We start from the raw sequence: 20,457 nt of genomic DNA on the forward strand, positions 1-20,457 counted from the left end.
CGGCAGCGGGACGCTAAGGAGGCACCGGTGTGGCCGCGAGCGCTGATTGGCCGAAGGGCGGGGCGAACTGAGGGCACGGGTTTGGGCGCGAGCGCTGATTGGTCGGGGGTGGGGCGGCGGGCGCTGGTTGGCCGCGGTTTGCCGTCGCCGGCGTGAAGAGCCCGCCCACCCCTCGCGCCGCAGCCCGCCCTCCGACTCGGTCATGGTGCTGGGCCACTGGCTGCTCGGCTGCCGGACCCTAGCTGCGCTGAGAGCGTCCTGCGCCCGTTGCGGCCTGGGTAGGTGGGCCGGGGCCGCCGCGGGGCCGGACTGGCCGGGATGCCAAGGCGCTGGCCTGACAGGGGCCGGGGCCACGGTGACCGGCTCGTGGGGGCGAGGCGAGGCGAGCCGCCCGGCCGGCGGGTCCTGGCCGGCGTCGTAGCCGGGCTAAAGGCGGTTAGGCCGGCCGCAATCCGTGAGGCGTTCCAGCGCGGGGCCCGCACCGGGGGGGCGGCGGGGAGCCGCTGGGGCTGCCGCGGCTGGCGCTGTTTTTTATTGACACAGGATTTTAACCCCTAACTGACGTCGGCAGGCAAGCCGATTGGGGTCGAGAAAAGGCCACACAGCAGTTGAGTCAGACTTTGAGAGGGCTGAAGACAGAGTGGGGTAACTTGTCAGCTGGGGGTTGCTGAAGGATTTGTGCTAGATAAGGAAATGGGTGTTCCAGGGACGCTTGGGAGCCCTGTCTTAGGAACCCTGCTTCCCTAAGGTCTGCCTGGCAGCCAGCGAGCGCCCCCATCCTCCTTGACTGCGGCGCCCCATACAAACCCCATTATTTCTAACGCCCAGGGATGATGGAACTGTGCCTGAAGCCGCACAGAATGCTGTGTATATTCTCCACGAAGTGACTCACAGCTTTTCATGTGAGCTGTGGCCGGCAAGAAAAGCCTGGGGCAGAACTGGGTTCTGTGAGCCGTGGGACCCTTGCCCCCTTTGGGTCTCCTATCCCCGCCTCAAAAATGGGAGGCGGGGCTTCCCTGGTGGCGCAGTGGTTGAGAGTCCGCCTGCCGATGCAGGGGACGCAGGTTCTTGCCCTGGTCCGGGAAGATCCCACATGCCGCGGAGCGGCTGGGCCCGTGAGCCATGGCCGCTGAGCCTGCACGTCCGGAGCCTATGCTCCGCAGCGGGAGAGACCACAACAGTGAGAGGCCCACGTACCGCAAAAAAAAAAAAAAGGAGGCGATGGGCGCCCTGACCTCCAAGGGCCTGCTCTTCCAGCTGTCAGATTCCATTTTCACTGTGTTACCTCTTGCTTTGTTGGAATATTTTGACTTTGATTTTGAAACCGCCTTTATTTCCTTATATCTTATCTGGCTGATGTAGCAATAGGGGCAGTGGGTTAAGCTGAGTCTTTGGAGCTGGCTAGCAGTTAGCTAAATGACCGCAGGGCCCTAGGTAGGGAGATGAAGCAGAAGGAAGCCATCGTTGGCCACTTCCAGATCTTACTGAGAGCAGTCGAGGTTCTGGAGTGCACAGTGTGTCACCACTATTAAGGAAAGAGCTGGGTTTTTTCCATTTAGGGAACTCGTCAGAGCATCAGAGCTAAGAGTTTCTGTGTCAGGAGACAGGCGGGTGGTGGAAGTGGGACTGTAGGGAATCAGCAAGAATGTGGCTGCCCCGTTCAGAGGGGGCGCCAGCCCTTTGATGCCATGCAGAAGGAGGGATCCAGTTCAAGAGAAGCCCAACAAAATGTGTCTCAAGGCTTGGCCTTGACTCTGCTCTGTAGTCCTCCTGGAGCTCGTATGGCACATATCGGGGCTGAGAGGAGGTGGCATAGCACAGAAACCTGATCATGTGAAAATGTTTGTTTTGCCGAGCATGAGGAGAAGGGCCTGGAAAAAGCCCAGCTGGTTGTCAAAAGGAGGACTTAGCTACCTCTGTGTGATCCTTAACGCTGCAATTCAGGCAGTTCCCTGGCCATGGCAGATGAGCTTGAATTCTGTATTAGACGGCCCCAGTGGACGTGGTCTATCAGTCTGTTGGTTGATGCTGCCTGCTCTCTGGATCCCTTTTTTTGGAGAGGTCCCATCCCAGCACCTACCTACTCCAGAATTTCATGGCTGTCTTCTGTCACCTTTTGCAGTTTTAATCCCTTTTACACTAAGATTTAAAGTATTGTTGGGGGCCTTTGGGAATTTTTAGATTGAATAGGAGTTGCATTGTTGAAAACATTTTGGCACCTGTCTCTTGGGCGGAGGATGCTTTTGCCCCTTGGTCACTCCCAGCCCACCCTGGCAGCCTTCTTTGGCTCAGTTGGATGGTGATTCTGTATCATGCACACTCGAATCTAGAACAGTTGTGACCAGCTGTCCCATTTCTCAGGCCCCGGGTGGCTTTTGTGCATTATCCAAATTTCGAGTTCCTGCCATTTGAAAGTGAATATTGTTTTCTTTTCTGGCTCGAGACCTGAGAAGGGCTGTGAGTAACTGCACAGGACTCAGGCTCTGTTAGCTTGCAGAGGCAGCCATATGCCGAGGGAAAAGAGCCTGGCCTGGCGCTTTCATTCTTCATGGTCTTTCTCTGAATCAGGTGTGAACAACCCCAGAACTGGCAGTGGTCACATCTGACAAAGGTTTGAATCACAGGGACAGGCTGGCATTTGTGTCCTTTTAGAACCTTTGAAAAAGAAAATAGGGATCCTAAGTCTGAAAGAGCTGATTTCCACAATTATGAACATGAGTCGTGTTCTCTGTTTTCCTTACGGATATGGTTAAATGAGGCTATCCTCTTCTTTATCAAAGAACTTAGAAAACCTCGTATTTCGAGGCTCACCACGTTGCATCCCTGGGATGTCACTTCCCCGGATGCCTGGACTGCTGGGCCAAGGGCTTGCTTTGAAGTCTCGGCCCAGCGTGGCCTCATGTGGACGCTGACTGGAACCACATTTTGTCTTCAGGTCCAGCCCTGCTGGGAATCTTTCTCCATCACACGGATTTAAGGAAGAGCTTGACCGTGGAGCAGGGCACGATGAAGGTTGAGTTACTGCCTGCTCTGACCGACAATTACATGTACCTGATCATTGATGATGACACCAAGGAGGCTGCCATTGTGGACCCGGTGCAGCCCCAGAAGGTGGGAGGCGAGGCCCCAGCACCAGTTCTTCATCTCCTGATGAGTTTGATAACCACAGTGCCCTTGCAACTTGGCCAAAGCTGAACAGAAATTAATCCATTTGGTTTTTGAAAAACAGTTAAACTAGTGTCCAGCCACTCTGTTACAGGGGCAAAGGGCCAGTGAGAGGGGTGGAAGCGACCAAAGGCTTTGGAGTGGAGAGAAAAGGGCTCCTGTCTGTAGAGTCCCTGGGCAAGAGAAGGAGGAGCCCTTCTCAGCACTTTCTCCTCCTCCTCAGGGCTTTCTGCCCCTTAGTGCTGCCTCTAAGAGTGGCAGTCTCTGCTGGAGGGGCTTTGAGAGGTTGTGGGTGGGACTGAACTGCCGAACAGATCAAGGGAGAAAAAGCCTCCTTGTCACCCTGCTCTCCTGGAGCTGGGGCAAATTGGCAGGCTCCACTGGGCATCACCCTGCAGACTGATGAGCCAGTGCCGGGGTGTGACTGTGGCCTGTGTCCTGCCTCATGTTTGGTTGCAGGTTGTGGAAATGGTGAGGAAGCACGGTGTGAAGCTGACTACAGTGCTCACCACCCACCACCACTGGTAAGTGCTCCAGAGGCCAAACTTCTGTGCCAGCAGAGTTGCTTGGGCCTTACAGCTGTGCCGCGCACACCCCAAGGGGGAGCATCCACCAGGTGGAGGGGGGTGGGGCGCTCGCAGGCTCCCAGGGGTCCCCCCACAGGTGGGAGCCTAGGGGCTCAGAGCTCTGGAAGCCCTTCTTTCCTCCACAGCTGTGAGCTAAGGGTCAGCCCCAGTGGGGTTCTGACGGGGCTTCTGGGCACTAGCCTCTGTGCTGCTGCCCTGTGTCCCTCAGGCCTGGTGAGGGGGTCTGGTGACTTGGGGGCTCCAAGGGGAGAGGCTTATGCTGTATATCCTGTGGCCATGGGTGGACCTTTGGCAACATCTTTGAAAGCTCTTGTGCTTGTGTGGTGGGAAATTGGCCTTGATGTCGGGGAATAAACTAGTCTAGACATAAGTGTTTTTGAAAATCAAGCAATCATTTGGAGAGGTTGCGGTTTTTTTGATATTTGAAAGCTAAAGGATGAAAAAAGTTCTTATATTTGGGTCTTAGGACTAGAGTTGCCTGCCCAAGGCCCTTGTGGGTTTTTGAAACTTTTGAGGCTCTTCAAAGCTAGGAAAAAATGTTTATTTGGCTCTGAATTTTCTTTTCCAAATAACTGCCAGAGGGCAGCTAGGACAGCTTTGAACCTGTTCTGTGGCATCTCACGGAGCTTGGGGCGTGTCTTCGGGTAAAAGGACACCTTTCATCTTCTGTGTGGGAGTGTCACGTGGATGTGGTTGGCCAAAGTCTGCTAAGTGTTGGAAACTTGTTGATGTAACTAAGTCGCTGAGAATCTTTGGGGTTGTTTAGCCTCTGGGGTATCAGGTGTTACTTCCTGACTGATTTAGGCCCAAGGATCTGCAGTGGCTACTTAGCACAGCCGCTCCTTCTCTCAGAAACTCCGCCCCGTGTGGTGCCGAGGCGCCCTTACTCCTCTGGGCTCTGTGGGGCTACACTGGGGGGCTCCACCTCCCCAGCTTTTCACAGTGCGAGTCTCTCTCCCACGGCTTTTCCCACATTGTGATGCCTTATAAATTAAAACAGGCCCCAAACTGAGCTCCAGGGTGTGGCCTGTGCCACCCTCCCACTTATAGGTGGCATTTTCGGGGGTCAGTGATGAGTGTGCTGAGTGCTTGGTGCCAGCTTGTGTGTATCAGCCCCCTGCAGGGCAGGGAGCAGAGGGCTGCCCCCTCTTATCTGTGAGCCCTGCTGTTTCTGGGCCCGTAGGTGAATGTGTAGTGAGGAGCAGGTGTTCCCTGGTGATTGGAAAGCCCTCGCCTCATCCTGGAAAGGCTAATCTTCTGGGCTCAGGACACTCCCAGCCCTGCCCCGAGACCCTGGCAGGGCTTGCACTAGTGTATTTCTTACCCCACAAGGTCGAGGCGTGGAGCTCTTCTCTTGACCTGGGAAGCGTGGGGCACTCCTGGATGAGTTTCCAGGAGGTGCCTCAATGCTGGCTGCACATTCGAGTCACGTGGGGAGGTCATTCCGAGCTGGCCTGTCCCTGGGTGGACAGATCCCCCTCTGGCAGCTGGGCATTGTTTTAGAAGACAGCTTTGCAATCTGCTCAGGGCAGTGGGTCCCATCTGGTCTGTGAATCAGAATCACCTGAGGGCCTTTAAAACTCCTGGGCTGTGGGCTTCCCCAGGCCCACTGCATCAGGATGTGCGTGTGGGAGTCACGCCTTGGCGCTGTTTACAGATCCTCAGGTGACTCTGATGTGCCCGAAGTCTGGGAATCACGGGTGTAGGGATTATCCAGGTGTTTGTGATTTGGTTCATCTGCTCCAGAAGCTTCTGCAGCAAGACGGCAGGGGCACAGAAGTGCCTCTCTTGGGAATGGGGTGTCTGAGGACATTCTTTTTCAGTGGAGCCAAATGACAGACAAGAAGCGAGGATCCTGGGTTGGAAGATGCATTTCTCTTCTGAGAAACATAACTGGGAAAAATAAAAATTCCGTTTGGTTAGGGTGTAAAATCAGGCAAACCCTGTTCATATCGGCAGTAGCCCCAGCTCCCCTTTTCGACTTCCAGGGACCACGCTGGCGGGAACGAGAAGCTGGTCAAGTTGGAACCTGGGTTGAAGGTGTATGGGGGTGATGACCGGATCGGAGCCCTGACTCACAAGGTCACACACCTGTCCACACTGCAGGTGAGGAGTGAATGGAAGGGGCTCAACTGTGGCCCTGCTGGGCTCCAGGCCCTAGAGCCGCCTCCTGCTGGCTGTCCCCTCACTTACCCCAGGAACCCAGAGGGGCAGTCAAGGGCTTAGCTGTGGAGACAGCCTGGCCTGTGCATGGGTGGATGGGCTCTTGGGGCTGCCTGGGCCTGGATAGTCCCTTGTGTTGAGAGCATTGCAAGCAAATCAGTGTGCAGATGGTGACCGGCTGAGGGGAGAAGCTGTATGCATGGTTTTGAGACAGCTGGGGACATTGAAATACGGACTCTATGTGGGATCATATTTGACATCAGTGTTAAATTTCTTGGGTGTTGATAATAGTGAGGTTATATGGGAGGATGTCCTTTTCTCAGGAGATGTAGCTGGAGTGTCTAGGGGCAGTGTGTCAAGATATGTGTGTGTGAACAAAGCAGGTGCCGCACAGGTGGGACCTGTTAGCATTTAGTGACCCAGGTAAAGGGCACACGGATTCATTGTCATTTTAGTTTTTGGTAGGTTTGAACGTTTTTGAAGTAAAGAGTGGGGTGGGGGATGGAGGCAGAGAAGGGAAACAAAACAAAAGGCCAAGCAGCTAAGAAGGAAAACTGTCTTTTCTGGCAAGACGCCTGGTTCAGATTTGGCCTGGTTTTGAGGAGAAAACAAAATCAGCCCTTTCGTTTGCATACCAGCAAACACCGGCTTCCAGGGCGTCTCTGCATCTGGGGTACCCTCAAGGACTGGGTCCTGTGGTCACCAGCAAGACCCATGACTTGCTCAATGGAGCAGTGGTTGTGGAAGCCCACTGGCCCTTAATGGCAGCTCCTGCTGTGGGGCGGGCATGGGGTCTGGGAGAATCTGTGAGCCTTAGGACAGGCTCCCCACACGCAGGGAGCACAGGCCAGTGTGTGCTCTGTTTAAGGTGGGGTCTCTCAACGTCAAGTGCCTGTCGACGCCATGTCACACTTCCGGACACATCTGCTACTTTGTGAGCAAACCCAACAGTCCCGAGCGCCCCGTGGTGTTCACAGGTGAGTATTCAGATGTTTGAGCTGGGGGGTCTGGTGTTCTTTGCAAAGACCCTCTTGGCATAGAGATGGTTTTGCACACCTTTGGGCAGAGCAGCAGAGCATCTCCTGCCAGGCAGACTGTGCTGGGCTCTGTGAGGAGGACCACAGCCCTCAGGGTAGAGCGTGGGACTTGGCTTCAAACACGTCCAGGGTACGGGCAGCTGTGGTGGGAATGTGGTGGGGGTGCTACCTCCTCGCGAGGCTGGCCTGAATGCGCCCCTCTGATCCTGGTCATCGTTGTCAGGTGCATGGGGACAGGCCTTTCCTTGAGAGACTCTGCCTGGTGGGGGTGCAGTCCCAGCCCCCACTACGTCCAGCAGCAGACAGGTAGGCAAGTGAGGGGCCAAGGGAGACCCCAAGTGGAGCCAGTCAGACCCGCCTTGTGTGGGGCCTGATCGGTGCTGGGCGCTGCCCCATCCCTCCACGGGCTGTGAGCTGAGTGGGTCTGGCAAAAGCCAGCCCCAGGTCAGGGTGTCGCACACGGTGGCCCAAAGAGCTTGGAAGGTGGAGGTGAAGCCCCACCAGCATCGGGCTGTGTGAGTGGCTCTCGATTGGGGCGAGCAGGCCTTTCCAGCAACTGGCGGTGTTTCTCCTTTTGAGAGGAAATGGAAGAATCTTGATGGTGGTTGGGGAACCTGTGAAGCAGAGCAGCCGTGTGACGGTGGGTGTTCAGGGCGGTGTGAACCAGTGGCCGTGGATGGGCACAGAGCAGGCCCCTCTGCCCCCTTAGCTTGTTTAGCGAGTATAAGCAGTTTTCAGTCTTGAGTCTTCCCCAGTTATGTAACAATCATGATATTATAACCGCAGTGAAAGTTTGTTTAAAAATACAACAGCTGAAGCAGTGTGGGCTCCTAGAGTGGGGAAAAGGTGTTGATGGGAAAGCCACATGAGATCAGGGGTGGGGACGCTAGCATGAAGGGACACACAGGCCGAATGAGGGGTCACAGGGCCTCTGGACTGTCCCTGCAGCTTGTCTGTAAATCCAAAATTATCTCCAAATCTATTATGTTTATTTTTAAAAATACAGTCATTTTTAGGGTCTTTGCTGCAGTAGCAGGATGTGTGGGCTTTGAGCCGACTGCTGAGTGTAGGCCACGGGCCCCTGGGCATGTTGTGGGAGCCCCTGGCCTCCTGCTGGGCCTCGGCAGACAGCGCTTTGGGGCAGGTGGGCTGGCTGCCTGTGCAAGGTGTGACCCCCTCTCTTAAGCACAGTTTCCCCTGCGTCAGTGGTGGGTGTGGGGTCTCCCCCACTGGGTGGTTGTGGGTGTGAGGTGAGGGGTGTGGAACCAGCGCTGGGTCCGGTGAACTCTCACAGCTGCGCTCCTGTCTCTGTCATGCTGCCCGGCCCCTGGGTGTCCGTCTGCCCCCCCGGCAGGGCCTGGGGTTGTGCGGGCCCGTGGCGGTGGCCCCCTTGGACCGCGCTCATGTTAGAAGCCGAGTGCCAGCTGTGGAAGGTGTGGAGGGCTGGTTACCGCCAGGCAGGCCCTGGACCATGTCCTGCACGTGCTGTTCTCTAGTCTGCATGACAGTGGCCGGCAGGGGAGTGCGTTATCTAATTGGTAGCTTTTATACTAAATAGGTGAGAGTCACACAGGGTCCTCAGTGGTGAAGCTGAGCTGCCTGGGGCATCAGCAGTGAGGACCAGGGGAGCAGGGCAGTCCAGCAGGGCCCCGGCTGGCCTCTGTGTGCATGGCTGAGGAACCTGCAGCGTCCAGAGGTGAGGTGACTGGCAGCTCCAGGCCTCGAGCTCGGATGTGAGTGACCCATGGCCCCACTCCCTTCTCCTCTGGGGTGAGCTGAACAAAGGGAAAAGGATGCAAGCAGAGGAGGTGACAGCCCAGAGAAGGGTGTGCATGTGGCCCTGGGACGTGGTGGGCAGGACTGGGCACCCACAGAGCAGGGGAGGAAGATGGGATGGCTGTCTGGGGGGGCAGGCGTGGAGCAGGGTGCTGTGATGGCACTAGTGGGTTGTCTGTTTGAGAGGTCAGGATCTGGGACCTCAGATTTGGGAACTCATGGCAGTGAGCGCCAGGAGCAGCTCAGGTGGCGGCGGTGGGGAAATGGAGGCTGAAGTCGTTGCTAGAACCATGGCCCAGTGTGCAGGGAGGAGAGGCAAGGCTGGCTCTGTAGAGCCTGGGGGTGGGGCAGCCTGCATAGGGGAGGGATGCCTCCAGGCACTCTTAGCTGGTGGTGAAGATGGAGAGCAGTCAGCGAGAGGCTGGGGGTGCAGGTGAATGGTGGTCCCACTGCCAGGGAGAGACGTGGGGGCCCCCGGGTCTCTCAGTGTCCTGCTGGTTGAGGACATGGCCCCACGGAGGAGGCCCAGGCTGGCTCCCCAGCCCCTGTGGCAGGAGGCCCATGAAATTCCGGTGTGTAAACAGCAGGTACTGCTGGTCCCTGGAGGGAGGACCAGATCCCCCCAGCCTACTGTGCCTGCTCATGGCCTGTCCTCTGGGCTCTCCTTGGCCTCTCATTGGTGCCCAGACCACGAGGTTGAGGGGTCCTTTAGGGCATAGCCCCAGTCCTGCGTGTTGAGGCTTTGCTCACGGGCTACCCAACTCTCTCATCTGTGGTCTTGTTCTGAGGGGACAGTGCTGCACCATGGCCACTGGGTGGGCATTGGCTCCTGCCTGGCCTGGCCTGGAGCTCCCTGGGAAGAGGCCTGGCAAACGCTGGTGGAGGGGGATTGTTGCTCCCTATTGTGGGGTCCCTGGCCCTCCCCCACCTCCCCCACTCCAGGGGCCTGGAGAACAAATGTGCCATGTGTGTCTGCTGGGCATGAAGCCCGTTCTCAGGGAAGAGTCTTGGGGGAGGGAAGCAGCACGTGGAGACCTGGTGGGTGTCAGGTGGAGGTAGGGCTGCGGCAGGAAGGGGGCAAGTCTGGGAGGTGGCAGGTCCGTGTCTCAAGGGCCCATGGGGGCTGTGGTCCCACGTGAGGGGCTCCTGGAGGGTCCAGGCAAGATCATGGGGGTCTTACAGAATGGTGCTGGCTGTCGGGAGTAAGGGAAGTCACAGGAAGGTCTGGCCTGGGAGGGGGCTGCTGGATGGGTGGGGGAAAGGGCTGGGTTTTGGGGATTCTCAGAGCTATGACTGATAGGACTGGGCAGTGAAGGGAGCAGCCAGGGTGACTCTAAGGTTTGGGTCTGAACAGCTGTTTGGGGCCTGGCGGTGCCAGTTAGTGCAACTTGAGGGAAAAGGTTTGGGAAGGGTGGAAACCAGTACTCGTGGGTCATCCCTGGGCCCTTTTGGGGTGGAGGTCAGGTCTGGGGCTGTGGCCCAGTCAGCACAGGGGTCAGGGCAAAGCCCCGGCCCTTGAGGGGGCATGCACTGCTGACAGCCCCTCCAGCTCCACACTGTCCTGTCTTGCAGGCGACACATTGTTTGTGGCTGGCTGCGGGAAGTTCTACGAGGGGACAGCGGATGAGATGTACAAAGCCCTGCTCGAGGTCCTGGGCCGGCTCCCTCCAGACACGGTAGGTGGTGCCCCACCTGCCACCCGCTCGCTCACCCGGTGGTGGGAGGACCCTGCTGGCTCTCCCCATTGGGGTCTCCCCTGCATCTTGGGAGGAGCAGGAGGGTAGAGGCATTGCTTCTGGAAGTGTGTTTTTTTCTTTAAGCATACTTTTCATTGTCATTTAACATACACGCAAGACGTGTCCTTGTCCTGAGGGACGTCTCGTGGGTGCTGCCCCCAGGACCAGCCAGGTCCCTCACACCCGTCTCTGAGGGGCTGAGGGTGGGTTAATGAGTCTCCTCAGAGCTGGCGGGCTTGGCTTTTTCCCCAGAGAGTATACTGTGGCCACGAATACACCATCAACAACCTCAAGTTTGCTCGCCATGTGGAGCCCAGCAATGCCGCCATCCAGGAGAAACTGGCCTGGGCCAAGGTGAGCGTGATGCACTTGGGCGCGTCCTGGGGTCAGGCACCGTGATGCCACTTTCCCAGGAGCACGGAGTTCATGGTGCCCGCTTCAGAGTGGGCAGAAAGTGCTCCTCCGGGCAGTGGGCGAGGCGGGGTTTAGACAGCCCAGCTTGGAGCAAGAAGCCCTGGTTGTCTGCTTAAGATCCTTTCTGACTCTGTGGGTCAGGGCTGGGCTTGGGATTCTGCATTTTCAACAAGTGCCCAGGTGAGGCTGAAGCAGCAGGTCCCAGCCCTTCCCTGCTGTCTGTGGGCAGTGGATTCACCCTAGAGGCTGCTTGTCTGAAAGGCATTTATTTCAGACACGGCCCCCAACATGCCCCGTGGCTCGGCCCAGGGGTTGGCGTGTTGTCCTGGAGGCATCTTCTGTGGGGGGGTTTGGAAACGCTGCTGTAGGCAGCTGGGCTGAGGACGTTCTCCTGGACTCAGGTGTCTGTGTTCAGTCACTGAGAAATGGTGCTGGTAAGAAACACACACACCTGGGAGTCCTCAGGTGCTGGGCTCCCTTCTGAGTTCAGTGAGGAATGGTCTCATAGGTTTTTTTTTTCATAAGTCACCTGTTTTTGTCAAAAATCTTTATCAATTTTGCGAGGTGGGCTTGCAAAATAATACTTATAAAAATTCAGACACTACCGTAATAGGTTGATAAATGTTATTCCTTTTTTTTTTACAGTGTGCACATAAGAATACTTAATATAAAAAACTCATCCTGTGTGTTATTTTGTGGCTTCCTTGTCACTTAATAATGGGTCTTAGTGCTCTTTCCATAGCAGTCCAAACATATTGAGCTTATTCTTTTCAAGGTCATCTGCTTAAGGATAATTTACATACGATAAAACATACCTGTTTTAAGTGAGCATTATACAGTTTGAATTTTGACAGTATATGCTCCTGTGTCAGCCCCACCACAATCAAGATAGAGAACATTTCCACTATCGTAGAAGGTTCCTTGCCCCTCCCCATTCAGTCCCCAACTACTGATCTGCTTTCTGTCACTATAAATTACTCTTTTCTAGATTTTCCTATAAACAGAATCACACAACATTACTCTGTTGTATCTGGCTCTTTTTACTCTGCAGGTTTTCGAGATTTTTTAATTTCTGAGTAGTATCTTATATGGACATACTACAATTTGTTTATCCACTCATCTGGACTCTTGGGTAGTTCCCAGTTTTTTGCTATTTTAAATAAAATTACTGTGAACGTTTGTGTGCAGGTCTTTGTGTGGACACATGTTTTCATTGCTTGTGGGAACATACCTAAGAGTGTAATTGCTGGGTTGTGTGGTAAGTGTATGTTTAACTTTTAAGAAACTACCAACCTGTTTTCCAATTAGTTGTACTATTTGGAATCCTCACTAGCAATGCGTGAGTTCCAGGAGATCCACATGCTCACCAACACTTGGTATTGCTGATCTTTTAAATTTTAGCCATTCTAATAGGTGTGTCGTGGTAGCTTGTAGTTTTTAAGTTTCCATTTCTCTGATGGCTAAAGTTGTAAGAATTCCTTATACATTCTGGAAACAAGTCTTTGTCAGATATATATCTCAAATATTTTATCCCAGTTTGTGGCTTGCCTTGCCATTTTCTTAACAGTGTCTTTCAAAGAATAAAAGTTTATACTTTTGGTAAAGTTTAGTTTATTAATTTTTTCTTTTATGGTTTTTGTGTCCTAAGAAATCTTTGCATAACCCTACATCACAAAGACTTTGTTCTCTGTTTTCTCCTAGCAGTTGTATAGTCTTAGCTTTTATGTTTATATAAATTTATGTTTAGGTCAGTGATCCACTTCAAGTTAATGTTTGTGGTGTAAGGTAAGGGTAGAAGTTCTTTTTTGCATATTGACATCTAGTTGCTCAGCACCATTAGATGAAAAGACTTGCCTTTCTTCATTGGCATCTTTACTGAATAAAATGGACCATGTGGGCATGAATCTACTTCTGGACTCTATTCTGTTCCATTGATCTACATGACTTGTTCTTGCATCAGTAGTACTGTCATGATCACTGTAGCTTATGGTAAGTCTAAGAATCAGGTAGTATAAATCCTCTAACTTTATTCCTTTTTGAAATTCATTTTGGCTCGTCTAAGTCCTTTACATTTTCATGTAAATTTTAGGATCATCCTGTTAATTTCTACAAAAAGTCAGCTTGGCTTTTGATTGTGTTGTAACAAAAGATTTGGAGAGACTTGAGATCCTAACAATATGGCGTCTTTCCATAAATATGATATAGCCTTACATTTATTAAGGTCTTTAGTTTTTCTCAGCAGTGTTTTGTAATTTTTGGTGTTAAAGATCTTGCACATATTGTTAAATGTATCCCTAAAGACTTCATGGTTTTAGATTTTATTCTAAATGATTATTGATAGTCTTCAGAAATACAATTGATTTTTGTATTTTGACCTTGTTTCCTTGTGACCTTGCTTAACTCATTTTAGTCTAGCATCTTTTTCATAGATTCCTTAGCACACAGTCATGCCATCAATATTAAGATAGTTTTATTTCGGGCTTTCCTGGTGGCGCAGTGGTTGAGAGTCCGCCTGCCGATGCAGGGGACACGGGTTTGTGCCCCAGTCCGGGAAGATCCCACATGCCGCAGAGCGGCTGGGCCCGTGAGCCATGGCCGCTGAGCCTGTGTGTCTGGAGCCTGTGCTCCGCAACGGGAGAGGCCACAACAGTGAGAGGCCCGCATACCGCAAAAAAAAAAAAAAAAAAAAAAGATAGTTTTATTTCTTCCTTTCCGGTCTATATGCCTTTTAATTATTTTTCTTGCCTTGTTGCACTGGCTAAGATCGTCAGGACAGTGTTAAGTAGACATGGTGAGAGTGGACACCTTTGGCTTGTTCCCAGTCTTAGGGGGAAAGCATTTAGTCTTTCACCATTAAGTATGATATTAGCTGTGAGTTTTTTGTAAGTCTTCTTTATCAAGTTGTTGAAGTTCACATATATTCCTGGTTTTCTGAGAGTTTTTGTCATGAGTGGGGTGTTGAATTTTGTCAAATGATTTTTCTTCATCTATTATGTAATCATACATTTTTTTTCTCCCTTACTCTTTTAATCTGGTGAAGTATATCACTTGGTTTCAAATGTTAAACCAACCTTGCTTTCTGGATAAACCTTAGTCATGGTGTCTATTTTTGTGTCTGTGTTCATAAGGGATATTGGTCTGTAGTTTTATTTTCTTGTAATGTCTTTGTCTAATATCAGGGTAATGCTGGCCTCATAAAATGAGTTAGAAGTGCTTCCTCCTATTTTCTGAAAGAGTTTTTCTATGATTGTTATTATTTCTTCCTTTAGTGTTTGTTAGAATTCACTGACATAGCATTCTGGACGTTGAATTCTTTTTTGTGGAAAGATTTTTTTGTTATGAATTATGAGACATAATTCATAAAGACATATGAATTAATGTCTTTAATTTGTGTGGGGCTGTTAGATTTTTATATTTTCTTGAGTCAGTTTTGTTAGCAACTAGTATCTTCAAGGAATTTGTCCATTTCATCAGGTTTTCAAATTTACTGGCATAGTTTTCATAGTTTCCCTTTTTATTATCAAGCTTGTTGAGGTTTAGTTCACATGTAATAAATTGCATCCATTTGAAGTGAACAATTGAGTGAATTTTGACAGACGTATATACCAATTAAACAACTCCCACTATATTTAAGATACATAACATTTTCATCACCCCCCAGAACTTCCTCATGCCTCATTTTCTCTGCCCTGCTCCAGTATGCCGTTAGAACTTAGTTCACATTTTCTAGAACTTCATATAAATGGAACTATACAGTATGTACTCTTTCATCTTTTTTTACTCAGCAGAATGATTTTGAGATTCATTCATGTTGCTACATGTATCAGTTCATTCCTTTTCACTGCCAGGTAGTAGTCCTTTGTTTGGTTATACCACATTTTGTTTATCCATTCACCTGTCAGTAGACATTTGTGTTTCTAGTTATTGGCCATTGTGAATAAAGCTGCTATGAACGTTTGTGTACAAGTCTTTGTGTGACATATGTTTTAATTACTCTTGAGTAAATATCTAGGAGTGGAATGGCGGGGTTGTATTAGGTGTATGTATTAAGTCGAAACTTGTTCAGTCTTTTTTAAAATTTATTTTATTTTTAATTTTTGGCTGCATTGGGTCTTTAGTTGCGGCACATGGGATCTTTCATTGCAGTGCGCGGGCTTCTCTCTGGTGGCATGGGGGTTTTCTCTCTGTAGTTGTGGTGCATGGGCTTCAGAGCACATGGGCTCTGTAGTTCGCGGCATGTGGGGCTCTCTAGTTGAGGCGCACGGGCTCAGTAGTTGTGGCGCACGGGCTTAGTTGTCCCATGGCATGTGGGTCCTTAGTTCCCTGACCAGGGATCAAACCCACATCCCCTGCATTGCAGGACGGATTCTTTACCACTGGACCACCAGGGAAGTCCCAAGTTGAAACTTGTAAAGAAACTGCCAGGCTGTTTTCTAAAGAGCAAATGTATTGTTTTACATTCCCACCAGCAAAATATGCGAGTTCCAGGTGTTCCACATCCTCAACAACACTTGGTATTGTCTGTCTTTTTAATTTTAGTCATTTTAATGGGTGTGTAGTAGTGTTTCATTATGGTTTTAATTTGCAGTTCCCTAGTGCCTAATAATGTTGAACATCTTTCCATGTGCCTGTTGGCCATTTTGTGAAGTGTTTGTTCAGATTTTTTGCCTATTTAAAAAACTGGATTGTCTTCTTATTATTGAATAATGTTTTTTTTTTTAAGTATAGGTACAAGTCCTTTTTCAGATATGTGTATTGTGAATAGTTTCTCCCATTCTGTGACTTGCCTTTTGTTTTCTCAACAGTGTCTTTTGAAGAGCAAACATTTTAAATTCTGATGAAGTCCAGCATATTAATTTTCTTTTGTGGTTCATACTTTTTATCTCCCATCTAAGAAATCTTTGCTTTTGCCAAGGTCAAAGAAACCTCCTGTGTTTTCTTTTGGAACCTTTATAGTTTTAGCTTTTACTGTTAGATCAATATGACTTAAACCGCCAACCCCCCTGCCGCCCACCGCCAATATTTGTTGGATCTGTAGTAATTGCCCCTCTTTCATTTCTGATGTTGCCAATTTTTTTCATTGTTCTTATCAATTTTGTTGATCTTTTAAAAGCATAACTTTTGCCTTAATTTTCCTTGTTTGTTTTTCCATTGCACTGATTTCTGTTCTTAAAAAGATAAAGTTTAAAAAACTCTTTCCTTCTACTTACTTTGGATTTGCTTTGTTCTTCCTTTTTTTTTTTTTTTTTTTGGCGGTACGCGGGCCTCTCACTGTTGTGGCCTCTCCCGTTGCAGAGCACAGGCTCCGGATGCGCAGGCTCAGCGGCCATGGCTCACAGGCCTAGCCGCTCCGCGGCATGTGGGATCTTCCCGGACTGGGGCACAAACCCATGTCTCCTGCATTGGCAGGCGGACTCTCGACCACTGCGCCACCAGGGAAGCCCTATAGATTCTTAGTATGGAACCCAAGGTCATTGATTTTATTTTTTAATAAAAATAATTATTTTTATAATTATTAGCTTAGTTGCTCCATGGCATGTGGGATTTTCCCAGACCAGGGCTCAAACCCATGTCCCCCTGCATTGGCAGGCAGATTCTTAACCACTGTGCCACCAGGGAAGTCCCAGTCATTGATTTTAGATCTTTTTTCTTTTCTAATATAAGCACTTAAAGCTAAAAACTTACCCCCAAGTACTGCTTTTAGCAGCACAAATTTTGACATGTTTTATTTTCATTATCTTCAATTTGAAATATTTTAATATATCCCTTGTGATTTCTTCTTTGACACATAGGTTATACTGAACTGTGTTAAACTGTTTTTTAGCCTTTTCAACTTTTTATTATGAAAATTTTCACACATACAGAAAAGATGAAAGAATTTCATAGTGAACAGTCATATACCTAACACCTTTCTAGTAACATTTTACTAATTTTATCACTGCCTATTTATCCATCTTACTTTCATTCTTTTTAATAAGTAAAACATACTAATGTGTGGATGTCAACCGTAAATCATTTTACCAATACAATTAGGGAGAATAGTTAGACTTTCCAACATTTTTGCTCTTATAAATTGTGCTACAGTGAACAACATCCTCAAATGTAAGTCTTTACATTTGTGTGCTTCATACTTCTGTAGGAAAAGTCTCTGCATGTTAACGCTTATCTTAATAGATAATCCAAAAGGTTATGACAGTTTACACTCCCTCAACTATGCCTACAAGGACCTGTTTTAAAATTATCCTTAGAATAATTCAGTGGTTTTCTTCCTTCATAAAAGGTGGAGGAAGATTTCTTAGGAGGAGTGAGAATATCGGAGGAAGTGCAGGGAATATTATAAAACATTCTATGCTTGTTTTCACCAGAAGGGAAAGTTCAGAGATTAGCAATAAGCCTTCATCTTTTTTTAAAAAAAATAATTTTTTGGCTGTGTTGGGTCTTCGTTGCTGCACGGGCTTTCTCTACCTGCGGTGAGCGGGGACTACTCTTCATTGTGGTGCGCAGGCTTCTCATTTTGGTGGCTTCTCTTGTTGTGGAGCATGGGCTCTAGGCACATGGGCTTCAGTAATTGTGGTGCGCAGGCTCAGTAGCTGTGGCGCATGGGCTTAGTTATTCCGCATGTGGGATCTTCCCGGACCAGGGCTCAAATCTGTGTCCCCTGCACTGGCAGGCGGATTCTTAACCACTGCACCACCAGGGAAGTCCCTAAGCCTTCATCTTGACCTCCCACCAGACTCCAACTTGACCCACCTCCAGCGGTTAAAGGATTACTTCTCGATGCCACTGCTCACAGTGTGGGTGGGATTGGGACCTTTGGGTCTGAGGGCCCCTGATGGTCAGGAAGCCTGGGTGTGGGTGCTGACAGTGGCTGTCCAATCACTGGCCCTGTGGCCCTCAGGGTGAGCCCAGCAGTAGCAGGGCAGGGGCTGTGGGCAGGGTGGAAACCCCCAGCTGTTAACTCTGACCTCCTTCCTGTAGGCATTTCTATAGGAGTGAACAGTTGGCCAGATGTCCCAGTATGCGTCTTCTCTCTGCCTGCCCTGGTCAGTGTTGATTAGAAGCAAGGCCATCCTGGTCCTGAGTGGAGGTGACAAGCTGCCTGAACACCCTGTGATGAGAGCTGCCCTCTGGGGGGCTGTCACCGCAGGGGAGGGACCCCGGGAACCTGTTGCCTTGCTGTTCTTCCTGGCAGTGAGGTGCTCACGACCCACATGCTGTCTTGGGGGTAGGGCTATGTTTTCTTCTTTTCTGTCTTCTGCATTTTTGCTAGTTATGACTTCTGTATTAATGAAAAGAAAGCTCCTTGTGCCCCTGCACCTCCAAGACAGCAAGGGAAGGAGAGAGGTTGTTGGTGGCAGCTGGAGCACTCACATCTCTTCTCCGCGGGCGGGGAAGGGCCTGTCCTGGTACTGACCCACTGCTCACTTTATCTTCTCAGTCGGACGACATTGGAAGACCATTAGGAGGCTTTTTGAAGTGTCAGCTTTAGAAGTTTCCGCATTAAAGGGACCCACTTTTCTTGCAGGAGAAGTACAGCATCGGGGAGCCCACAGTGCCATCCACCATTGCAGAGGAGTTCACCTACAACCCATTCATGAGAGTGAGGTGAGGGAGCGGGTCCCACGCTGTCCTCGGGCATCTCCGCCTCCACCACCCCGACTCCTGAAGAGCCCAGGTGGGAGAGGAGGCTGCCCTGAAATCTCTGTTTAAAGTGTTGCCAAAGAATGAGACATCTCTTCTTAAAGGGGGACGCTTTTCTTGACGCCCTGGCTAGGGTGTAGGGTCCTTTCTGACCCTGGAGTCTGGATCCATAGGTGGACGAGACTTGTGCTTGGGGAGCCTCTAGGCGCTGGGCAGTGCCGGATGCCAGCGTGGAGTTGGTGTCCCCGCTTTCCAGGTCACCAGCAGGACTGGCTCGGCCAGCATGTTTCCCACAGTTAGAAACACCTGAGTTGGCCGTTGGCTGTCACACTTCATTTTTAAGAACATCCCGCCTCCTACAGGCTCTTTTCTTCCCTGGTGCCATGGGAGGGGTGGTGGGTACGCGGGTGCAGGGTGCGGCCTGCAGCCTGGTGCTTGGCTTCCGCAGGGAGAAGACTGTGCAGCAGCATGCAGGTGAGACGGACCCTGTGACCACCATGAGGGCCATCCGCAAAGAGAAGGACCAGTTCAAGGTGCCGCGGGACTGAGGTGGCTGCGGGGCCTGGGTGTCCAAGGCTGCTGCTGCAGCTGCGGCCACCTTCAACCACATTTGGGTATTCAGATGTGTTAGGTGAATTTCTGGCTAGGAGTGCAGGAAATTCAGTCACAGTTTAATTTTAAATTAATTTCAGAGCATTTTGCTTGTGTTATCAAATGTTCTAATACATATTTATAAGAGAAGAAGTTTAGAAAGTGTTTATTCCCGGAAGCTCTGCTTGCAGACTGTGTTGTCTCCAGCCTTTCCATGGGGCCCCCATAGTTGCCGTGTGAGCCCCCATATGATGCCCCAGTAAGAGTCGTACCCGCCCTGCCCCCGGTGAGGCCGGCACGCCCTGGTTCAAAGTCCGTGCTTACCAGAAGAAGGCCCCTGGGAGGGGCACACTCCCCTTACCTGGCATCGTCCCCTCCCTCTCCTACCCCCTCCCCCAGCTACCTCTAGAGGAAGTCATTCTCTAATGTTTGATGACATCATCATGTTCTCGTGTCTGTGTTGATGTGCAGTGGAATTCCAGGGCCGGGCAGGCCCAGAGCACCTACCTGGGCTGGGGTGATGCTGAAGAGCTGCCTCCAGCGTGGGGCTGGGTCTGGGGGCTTGGGCAGGGAGAGTACAGGCTGGGAGGCTGTGGCATGTGGTACCCGAGGAGCTCCAAGCTCTGCATACTCGTCCCTGTAAAGGCTGGCCAGTTCCGGGGATGTTCCTAGGAACCAGTGTGGGGCACTGTGCCTCGTGTGGGCAGAGGAGCTGACGGGAGGGATCTGTGTGCGGTGAGGATGCCCTGGGCGCCTATGTGGCGTCAGCACCACTGCTGGCACTGCGCCGCCCCTGCTTGGGGGCGGGCCTCTTGGGCCCCTGGCAGGGAGAGGCCCCGAGTCCTTCCTCCAGGTGGCAGTGTGCAGGGAACCTGCTGTTGAGATTGTGATGTGGTGTCCCTGCTCTGTAGCTGTTCCTTGTGCTCTTGGTTGGCCATCCTGGGAACTGGCTCCTCTCCTGCAGTCTCAGGCTGATCCTGGTTACCCCGCCTCACATCTCAGGCAGAGCCGGCGGGAGGTCCGAGCTGGGGGGATGGGGAGGGTGGGCCCAGAGGGTCACAGGGGCATCCAGGGCCCCGAGGCGCGAGGAGGACAGGATGAGACTGGGGAACGGTGGGGGCAGGAAGGGCTGCGGGGAGCCCTCCCAACCAACTCATTTCTGGATCTGGAGATTCTCCATATTGCCTTGGTCTGTGATGAGAACAGACCCAGGGTCTGTGAGGCTCTGCTTGCTGAGCCGGGTGCTCAAGTCTTTGGGTCTCACCTGATGTGGTGATGCTCACTGAACACTTCCTGTCCAGCTGAGGCCCGCTGCTGCTGCTGTTGATGTCACCCCCCTGTACGCCT

At 51.1% G+C, this 20,457-nt stretch overlaps 1 protein-coding gene across 1 annotated transcript; it reads left to right on the top strand.

Annotated features, from left to right (window-relative positions):
* The first annotated feature begins 176 nt into the window (after positions 1 to 176).
* Positions 177 to 20,123, top strand: HAGH (hydroxyacylglutathione hydrolase). Its single transcript, XM_082669537.1, has 9 exons — positions 177 to 278; positions 2,936 to 3,111; positions 3,625 to 3,689; positions 5,741 to 5,858; positions 6,784 to 6,892; positions 10,301 to 10,404; positions 10,717 to 10,818; positions 18,404 to 18,483; positions 18,968 to 20,123. The coding sequence occupies exons 1-9, from the start codon at positions 203 to 205 to the stop codon at positions 19,065 to 19,067; spliced, it is 930 nt and encodes a 309-aa protein (XP_082525663.1). The 5' UTR covers positions 177 to 202; the 3' UTR covers positions 19,068 to 20,123.
* The last annotated feature ends 334 nt before the right edge of the window (positions 20,124 to 20,457 follow it).

The sequence above is a fragment of the Grampus griseus genome, assembly GCF_964374135.1.
Source record: "Grampus griseus genome assembly, chromosome: 14".
Taxonomy (NCBI): Eukaryota; Metazoa; Chordata; class Mammalia; order Artiodactyla; family Delphinidae; genus Grampus; species Grampus griseus.

Bases quoted from the DNA above. Each gene is read 5' to 3' on its own strand.
- HAGH (XM_082669537.1), top strand. From the start codon at position 203: ATGGTGCTGGGCCACTGGCTGCTCGGCTGCCGGACCCTAGCTGCGCTG. The intron at 3,690-5,740 runs GTAAGTGCTCCA...TTCGACTTCCAG, and splicing joins CTCACCACCCACCACCACTG to GGACCACGCTGGCGGGAACG. The intron at 5,859-6,783 runs GTGAGGAGTGAA...GCTCTGTTTAAG, and splicing joins CACACCTGTCCACACTGCAG to GTGGGGTCTCTCAACGTCAA.